This window comes from Vespa crabro, chromosome 4 (genome assembly GCF_910589235.1).
Source record: "Vespa crabro chromosome 4, iyVesCrab1.2, whole genome shotgun sequence".
Lineage (NCBI taxonomy): Eukaryota > Metazoa > Arthropoda > Insecta > Hymenoptera > Vespidae > Vespa > Vespa crabro.
In genome coordinates, this window is record NC_060958.1 from 4,488,213 (window position 1) to 4,498,212 (window position 10,000).

The window sequence follows — 10,000 nt, forward strand, 5'->3', positions numbered from 1 at the left end:
GAGATGTGCAACGTTAGCAGTTTGTGCTTCGAATAAAATCGAGAATCTTCTCAGATTCTCTCGAATTACCAGAGATATTAAATAGAGCTTTTCTGTCTCCCCACTCTCTCTCTTTTCATATTCGTGATTCATTATGATACATTAATATATTATATATTTCCGGGTAACAGTGAAGTGATTCCACAGGTGACGGTCACTAGACTACCCTTAGAAACATCGGAATGCTTTGAAATAAAATAAAGTTTCCGGTGATAAAATATTTCGATGACATTTTAAACTTGAAACAATATTTCATTTTCTAACTCTATTGCTGCCATTCTTTTTTCGTCGACGTGTCGACAAAAATCGAAGAAACAGACGAAAAATTTGAATAGAGGCGATTGATATTGACATCTAAATATCGTTCTCTCTCTCTCTCTCTCTCTCTCTCTCCCTCTCTCTGTCTGTTTGTATATTTCTTTCATGCGTAATACTATTCTTTTTTCTTTTTTCCAAGAAATACAGAAAATTGTTTTTATATGTACAAATATTCGATCAAAAGTAAATCCTTTGTATGGTAGTTATATAAATTTATTCTATCGTAATTACAAGACAGAATACAAAGCTGATATTTAAGAACTTTATAACGGGCGTAAATATCTGATAAAAACTTGAAGCTATTCTTATATATTAACAGGTATTTTCAAAAGAAAAATATAAGGCATGGAAAATTCCTTTTCATTTCAAAAAGCTCGTATATACTTTTAATCGAACGTATTAATGTAAACGTACATATAATAGGGGGAAAAAAATAAATAATGGAACCCTTTCAATAAGAAAACAATACTACTGTAATTATGGATCGTCATAAAAAAAATAAAAAGGGGGGAGGGAAATAGAAAAGAATATGTAAAAAGCATAGAAAAAGAAGGAAATTAGACGGAAACGAGTTCAGAAATTTTTAATGATTTCGTTCAGAATCCTTTCAAAAGAAAGACAGAGAGGAGACGAGGAAAAGAAAAACGTCGAAATCGGAGAGAGAATAAGAGAGAGCTAGAGAATGAGAGAAAGATAGAGAAAAAGAGAAAAAAGAGAAAAAGATACAAAAGAAGTCTGTCGGATGTACGATTATAGCAGTCGTCGATGGCACGTCAATTTCACGAGTCTTCCTATCATCGTGATCCGTTACACGTGCCCTGAAACGCTGATGCCGAGAGAACAGAAGTAGAGTTTAAAAGAGAGAAAAGAAAATGGAAGAGGTGGAGAAAGAGGACGAGGATGAGGATGAGGAGAAGGAGGTGGTGGAGAATGAAGAGGAGTGGAAAAGTTTACGCGCGAACAGATACGCAGATTGGACGTGCTTTCAAATCCGAAAGAAAGACGATCCATCCAAACAATAGGTAAATGCACTTCCGTGAAGTGAGGAATACTAAACCATTGGCAAGCTATGCGACTCGGTGAATCTGGAATCGGTTGGACGATGTGTACCAAAAAGAAACAGACAGACAAACAGGAATCTAGAGAGACGAAGATAGAGACAAAGAAAGAGAGAGAAAACGAATGGAAAAGCTCGAAATCGAGATACTACGATTCGTAAAATTTTCCTTTTTCCTTCGAAAGAGGAAACATGGATAACCGACTTGTAGATGGAAAACAGGGAGTTCGTAACGCGCCAAGAATGCTTCTAGTCGGTTGCCTACATATTAAAGAATCGAATCGATTATGCATATTGTTCGGCATTCTAACAACAAAGATAGAATAAAGGAGGAAAAGAAACGAGACGAAACGAGACAAGACGAGACAAGACGAGTTGAAACGAGACGAGACGAGAAATATGTTTCACGAAATTTTATTTTTTAAAAGCAAATGCAATATTTTTTAATCGCAGTATCATCGTTCTTGAAAATACGATATATACGATATATATTTCAAATACGAATATATATATATATATATATATATATATATATATATATACATAATTTTATATATCCCCATATGGATACGTATAGATAGTTATATTTTCAGCTCGTAGCAAAAAGATATGAGAATAGTGAGATATAGATGAAAATGGAAAAAAAAGACGGAAAAAGTAATGAAAGAATCAAATCATTTCCGCTGTATATTAAAATAAAGCGATTCTTCGATCGGCACGTATCTTTAATTTGAAAATATTAAATAAGGGAGATTGAGATAAATAGAGAAAGAGAAAGAGAGAAGGAAAAAAAAAATATCTTTTTTAATTAGATTTCCCTTTCGTTCCGACAAAAATAAAGATAATAGAAACAAAAGATATCGTTTGAAAAAACAAAGAAAAAGAGAGATAGAATATATTCCACTGATAAAGAAGAAGAACTACGCGATCGACGAACGTGAGTCTGCGTTGAAAACAATAAGCCAAATGTAAATGAACAAGAATAGCGAGAAAAAGAATGATAGAGAAGGAAGAAAGGAAGAAAGGAAAAACGGTACGGCGACGGTGAATCAATGAAGGAAAGAAGCTTTTAATAGCTCGACTTGACTTTTAAGACGGCGCGGCACGGTTTACTACGGAAATTAATTATGCAAGCACGCTTCTTTTCCCCTCTTACGGTTACCATGGGCCAAGGTCTTCCTTCGTGCATTTCTTTTAACTACTACCACTCAAATCCACTACTACCACTACTATTATTTCACTACTAGTCCACTACTTCACTACTCTACTCCACGAGTTACTCTTCTATTACCGTTACCAATAATACCACTACTATTCACGATTCTGTCTCAAGGTGTAAAAAAAAAAAAAAAATAAAAAAAAAAAAAAAAAAAAATAAAAAAAAAATAAATAAAAAAAAACTTGGCTATTTTTGTATCGATCTATTGCGTAAAAGATAAACGGCAGTATCTATTATCGCTTACATAAGTGTTAAACACATGCGAGAACGTACACTATGTGTAGGTATTTACGTACTACCTGCCGGCGCGAATAAATATCATAAAAATAACTGCTAATAGATATGTATATACGAAAAATCTTATAAAATAACAAAAATGTTAAATTCTCTAAATCGATACGTCGAAAAGAATGTTTGATGAATCTCAAATTGGAAACGAGTTAAAGAAGGAGAAATAAAGATAGAGATAGAGATATAGAGAGAGAAAAAGAGAGAAAATAAAAAAGCAGTATCTTCGTTAACGATACGCATTTGAAATTTTGACATCCACTCTCTTCCTCTTCCTCTCACTCTTTCTCCCTCTCTCTGTCTCTCTTTTTTACGATCATAGAGACGGAAGCCCATTTTATCATTTCGCCTCCTGTTCACCTTCGATGTCCAAATAAAGAGTGAACACGTACGACACTATTCGTACTCTACACATTACCGTTCGCAAAAATTTCTTTCGCTTCTATTCTATCCTTTTTTTTCTATTCTCTTTTCATCCATCCATCCATCCATCCATCCATCCATCCATCCATTCATCCTTCCTTCCTTCCTTCCTTCCTTCCTTCCTTCCTTCCTTTTTCCCTCCCTCTCTTCTCATCGTTTTTGCATTCAAACGGCGAGCGTTTCGACGACTCCCATCGCGAAAAGAGGCCATCGCTCAACGCGTCAGCTCAACCCAACTGAACGATTTATGGAGATGGCGCCAAGTTTTTCAAACAAACTCGACAATCACAATTTTCTTACGTCTTAGAGATATCTCGCCAATTATAATAGGAATTTACGAGCAGCTCCAATTCTCTTTCTTTCTTTCTCTTAAAGTACTATCGATAAAGTGCCATCTTCGAAATAGAAGATATTCTCTCTCTTTCTCTCGCGAAATTGATCACACACACATACACACACACACACACACACAGAGAGAGAGAGAGAGAGAGAGAGAGACCCTTAACATACCTCTCCATTTTTCTACCGTATTATACTTACTACTCTTGGTCCATCTCTCTCTCTTCCTCCCTTTCTCTCTCTCTATCTCTATCTTTCTATCTATTTCTCTATTTCTATTCGTTTTACTTTTGCGACAGTAGGACGGATTTACGACGGTAATTACGTGCCTCTCTTCGCAGCTATTTGTCGCCTCTACGAACCATGCGAGATGCCCAAACTCACGCTTCTTTCCTCTCTTAATCTCTTTCTAAACTCGCATGGGACTAGTTTGACTAACTTTTCCTCTACTCCTTTCGTCCTTACTCCTTCATAGGAAAGTTCCACGAGCTAACATAAACTATCCAAAGGGGAATCTTTACTTTCCATTCCGAAAGAGAAACTAACGAAGATCGTTGTTGTTGAAGCAAAATCCGTTGAAGATTTAATCGATTTGGATATATTACTGGAGAGAATTTATCACGAAACGGATAACGATGTTTCTGGCTCGTTGACTCGAACATGCATCCCTTCTCACGTAAAGTTTCAAGACGAACAAGAGAGTAAGAGAGGAAGAGAAAGAGAAGAGAGATGCGGGTTTAACATAATTAAGCGCATAATTATCCTAATTGTCGAAAGGTTGGTACGCTCTTGGCAGGCAGACGAAGTGTACCACTAAAAGGTGCCTATCTCTTCAAGGGGTCGAATCTCGATCTCGATCTCGATCTCTCGCATCTAATCGCGTTTTCTCTAATCTTTTCACTCACTCACTCACTCACTCATTCACTCACTCACTCACTCACTCTCTCTCTCTCTCCCCCTCTCCCTCTCTCATTTTTTATTTTCTTAGGAAAAAAATACAGAAAAGTCAGGAAGCAAAAAAAAAGAACGATGCTATAATACTGTATAAAGAAAAGAATTTTAATATTACAACATTAAAATATATCTTCTAAATAATAAGCATATTTTTTTGTGTTTAAGAAAACAAGTTATATAATATGAAAAAAAAAGAAAAAAAAGAAAAAAAAAAAGAAAAAAAAGAAAAAAAAAAGAAAGAAAAAAAAAGGAAGGAAACATATAACGTAACTTATGATTAGTATAATAATACATACTACACTAAGTATAACTTAGGATTATAGCAAATATTAACTCTCAGAATACGAACTAACTGATACTTTCGTGACGCTAAAATAGTCTGTGTGACTTCGAAATTTTACATGACCTTACACAAAAAGCTTAATTCATATTTATTCTCTAACAAGATCCATTACATAGGTTTAAGACATATAGTTAATTAAAGAGAGAAAAACAAATAAAAAGAAAAAGAAAAGAAAAAAGAATGTCCCGATAAATTTCCAAAGTAACTTTTCCCGTGAGATACATAAAGGGCCAGGGAGAAAAATTTAAATTCAATATTTCAACTTACTTTGTAGAAGAGAGACGTAGAAACTTATTACCGAAGGAGAAATGCTCCTCTTCTCTCGATTATATCTATATTAAAATAAACGTGGTGATCGTGTGATAACACGAATAAAACTTGAGAAACAATGCTGCTATACTTGTTTATAAAAATAAAAAAAATAAAAAAATAAAAACAGGAAAGAAAAGAACAAAAATATAAACGAAAAAAGAAAAAGAAAGATCAAAAGAAAGATTGGCAATTACAGAAAATGTTACACTTTTCTTGATATCGAATGATTCCTTTCTTATGCATCCATGATAGTAATATATATGTATGTATGTATGTATGTATGTATGATATATATATATATAACGAATCTATTTCTCGTAGATTCTCTTATTTCTCTGTCGTGAAATATATACGCGTTTTTCTTTCTTTCGTTCCTTTTGTTATGTTCTAACATAAGTCCGATCGTTAGCCTCCAAAAGAAGAACCTTCGCAAAGAGCTTCTTCGTCTTCTAAGCGAGAGAAAGAATCTCGACGTCGACGTAGATGTTGACGACGACGACGACGACGACGATTTAGTACTTCTTCAATAACAGGAAAAAGCACGTTGAAAACGTTACGGCATTTTTACGTTCTACGACAAAAAGAAAAGTCATCGAAAAGAAAGCGTTAGACGTTGAAATCATAACACGGTTTGTCCGAGTGTGTCGTTGACTTTGCTTTTTTCTTCTCTTTTTTTCTTTTCTTTTCTTTTTTTATCTATCCTGATCATACTCGCCGGACGAAGATGAATTTAAGCTTCTATGTCGACAATAGACGAAATAAATTCTTTCAGAGATTGTTCAGTCTCATTCGAAGAAAATGTTTACACGTATAACTAACCACTACATATGTGTACATATATAACACACATGTACATAGAAAGAGAGATTCATCCATAATAAGCGCCGTTGAAAAGTTGATCGCTTGCATAGAGCGTATCATAGAAGTCTTTGTTCGATCGAAAGCATCCTTTTTTCTTTCTTCTAAAAAAGCAACTCGTAAATGGCAATATTCTCCATCAACGTTTGTTTACGATCTTTTACGTAACCTTTTATGTAATGTATGTATGTATGTATGATGTATGTACGATGTATGTATGTATGTATGTATGTATATATGTATGTATGTACATATGCTTATGTCCATACTACATCACCCATGTTTCGTTGTTTTCTTTCTCCGATCAAATGAAAATACTGATTAATAATAATAATTATAAAAGAAATAAAAAAATAAGTTTCTTTTCGTCCGTGATAACGTACTCGAAAATATCGATTATTTCGTAAATATAAAATATAAATGATAATGTCTGTATTAAAGAAGAGAACAAACAAGTTATTGAAAAAGTTTTTTCGAACTATAATAACGATCTTAGTTAATTGTAAAAAGATTTATTGAAACCATTCCCAAGATTCATTATCATACATTTGTCTTCTTTCCTTTTCTTTTCACATGTTCGTTTTTATCCCTCTTGTTTTTATTCTTTTCATTACTTGTCCGTAAAAAAAGAAAAGAGAAGAAAAAGAACAAAAAGGTAACGTTTTAATACCATGCTATTTTTACACGTATAACATTTTGACGTATGGCTGTCGAATGTAAGAAGTAAAAAAGTCAACAGGAATAAAAAGATCGTCGCGAGAATAATCGATCTTGAAAAATGATTTCTATGCAACTTACATGTGATATGAAAATGACGAGAGAAAAAAAAATGAACATAGGTAATAATATTCTTTTTGAAAAATGACAAGCAATATTATATCTCAATTCCTTTCACGTAGAAATTTTAAATCCCCTTTTTAACCTCATCCCCGTTATACATCACTATTCTCGATATCGCCAATATTTTCAAAATGATAAGATAAAAACTAATATTAATGTAACTTACCTAAGTTATCCGCATGGGCAATCGGACAGCCAAGTAGCAGGAAGAATAACAACAACGTGACGGTCAGCATGACGACAAGGAAGGACATGTGACGATGTAGAAGGAGAGCAGCTCTTCTCGTACGTCCAATAACTAATTACCCTTCGAGAGGATCCACTCGAGAGTAGCAGCCAGGCGCGAGAAGGCACCGAGTGATCGGTTAACCTCGAACGAATCCGCGCACCAGCAACAGCAGCAGCATCAGTACCACTCCCATTTCGATCTCTCTTCAGACTCTGATATACGATCTCGTGAGGATAAAGTTGTAAGAATGTATGTACTTATGTATGTATATGTGTGTGTATATGTATGAAAGAGAAAGAGCTCTTTCTCTCTCTCTCTTTCTCTCCTTAATAATAATATAATTATTATTATTATAATAATAATAAAAATACTAAGAGAAGAGGCAAAGATGTAAGAGATTTACGTATAAATATATACAAGTGTGGTGCGAGTGTGTGATGCGTGTGCACGCGCGTGTGTGTATATACATATATAGATTGTTTTCTATCCTTTTTTTAATTCTTTATTATATATTAATTTTCACAAAAACAAGGAGTACTCAATCGTGTCACTCGAATCACTGTATTTGCTGTGTTTCTTCATCAACATGTTATAACACACATCATACACACATACACAATATCTCTAACACGCACGTAACTAATAAATAACAATCAACACACAAAACACGTTGTTCGAGTTTCCAATCGATCGATCGATCGATCGAAGATCCGTACGTACGTATTACTGACGGTTTTCTTTTTTTTTTATCGATCGTACATATATCACTAGATTATCCTTCTCCTTCTCTTTTCTTCCTTTGATCTCACAGTAACTCTTCCTCTAATCCTTCTTGCCAGCTGTGAGCTCTTCTCGTCGTCTAGAGAATACGAAGCTAGCTCTCTCTCTCTCTTTCTCTTTCTTTCTCTTCCTTATCTCTTTCTTTTTTTTCTCTTTCTCGGAATCTCTCTCTCTCTCTAAGGATTTGTTCGTGGTGTTCTTCGATTCTTTCTGGTCACGTGGTTCTCTTCTTCTTCTTCCTCCTCCTTCTCCTCCTTCTCCACCTCCTACTCCTTCTCTTCCTCGACCTTTTAACGTGGAAAACTTTCGTGAAAAGCGTACGAAGTTTCACGGACGATTTTTCGCACTTCTCGAAAGAAACCAATAAAGAAAAAAAAAATATATATATATATACGTATGTAATCGAGAAGATTCGTATAAAAGATCGTTCTAGATAAAAATCAAGTAATCCGACAGGAGTAGAAAGAGAGAGGGGGGGAGGGAGAGAGGGAGGAGAGGGAGGGTGAGCAAAGGGAGATTCTTCTACGATATTTTCGTTCGTTCGATGTGATCGAGTTTGGAGAAACTCGAAAAACGAGACTAAAACACGAGACGAAACGAGATAGAAAGAGAGAAATAGAGTAAAAAAGAAGAGAGAGAAGGAGAGAGAAAGAGAAAAAAAGATAAAAAGAACAAAAAAAACACATAGATAGATAAATAAATAAATGGATAGTAATTGAGAGAGAGAGAGAGAGAGAGAGAGAGAGAGAGAGAGAGAGAGAGAGAGAGAAAGAGAGATATATAAACAGGACACAAACTAATCGACAGACGCACGCCACGAAGTTCGCCGCGCGACTGACTGCCTGGCCGATTTCAAAGCAGGCGACGCGTGACGTCACGATTCACACGACCCGTACCCACCCCACGCTCTCGACCAATCGTCGCGCTTTCCCCCCACTACTCACCTATCTCGCGGCAACGTTTCTCCCAGCCTCGCCTAACCCTTCTCCTCTTTCTTTTCTAGCCATCGAAGATACGTTAAACACTCACGCGCGCGGGAAAAAGATGATCGTGACCCCGTACAAAACTTAACCCTCTTTTCTCGAAAGAATGAAATACTTTTTATTCGATCCTAGAGTATCGACATTTCTTTGAAGGATAAATGGTATGGAAATGAAATGAACGATAATTGAAAAAGATAATTGAACAATAATTGTATTGAAACGATGGATCTAAGATCGAGATTTTTACATCGTAGGCCAAGTTATTTATATAAAGATTTATTGTTTTTCTTTTCTTTTTTATTTCGTTTGTTTTTATCTTTTGCATATGTGGCAAATTCGTCGTCTCAACTTTTTTTCTTTTTTCTTTCGTTTTTTTTTTGTCGTTAACATCAATGAATTTTCAATGACTATCGAAATGGATAATAATTGAGCGCAGTGAAATAATAATATTGAATGATACAGAAATGTCGGCAGGCATCTTTTGAAAACAACACTTTTAATCGGATTATGGTATTTCAAACAATCTTTATCCGATTATATTGCATTTCTCTGTTTGTATTGCAAAATACTCGAACATACCAAACATTCTTCGTAATTATTGCGAATCATCCAGGGCACGAAACGGAATCATGTTCGAAATTGTTGTGTAACCGCTGATTAAGCTCCATTTCGGTTTGAAGTTTTATGTTGGCCACAAGCTTCCTAATTAAAATTTTGTCGCAAATTCTTGGTTAAACCTAGATCTAGATAGAACGACGTCTTTAGTTCGCGTCTTATCACGAAAAGTCTTGAAACTTTTTAGTCTTGAAGTTACGTCTCGTTGTGGCCGATATATATATATATATATATATATATATATATATATATATTTTCTTTTCCTTTTAGAGAAACAAAGAAAAATAGACAACGAGTTTAAATATTTCTGAAAGAACTTTCGTATTTTCGTTTCGAATGATTTTATCGATTCTTCGTTGACTTTGGTTAAAAATCTGATTCTACATAATAGCTCGCTCGGGAA

At 34.8% G+C, this 10,000-nt stretch overlaps 1 protein-coding gene across 5 annotated transcripts in view; it reads right to left on the reverse strand.

Moving 5' to 3' along the window:
- LOC124423919 overlaps window positions 1-8,828 on the reverse strand; it is a 128,591-nt gene extending 119,763 nt beyond the window's left edge. For 3 of the 5 annotated variants that reach the window (XM_046962292.1, XM_046962290.1, XM_046962291.1), the window contains exon 1: window positions 7,157-8,673. Coding sequence is in view for 4 of the 5 variants with exons in the window: in XM_046962290.1 (XP_046818246.1) it covers window positions 7,157-7,244 (88 nt within the window). In the remaining variant the exon portion in view is untranslated. Of the gene's footprint in view, window positions 1-7,156; window positions 8,674-8,796 lie in introns of those variants that run through there. The other 2 variants (XM_046962289.1, XM_046962293.1) reach the window with 2 other exon arrangements.
- Window positions 8,829-10,000: the final 1,172 nt, after the last annotated feature.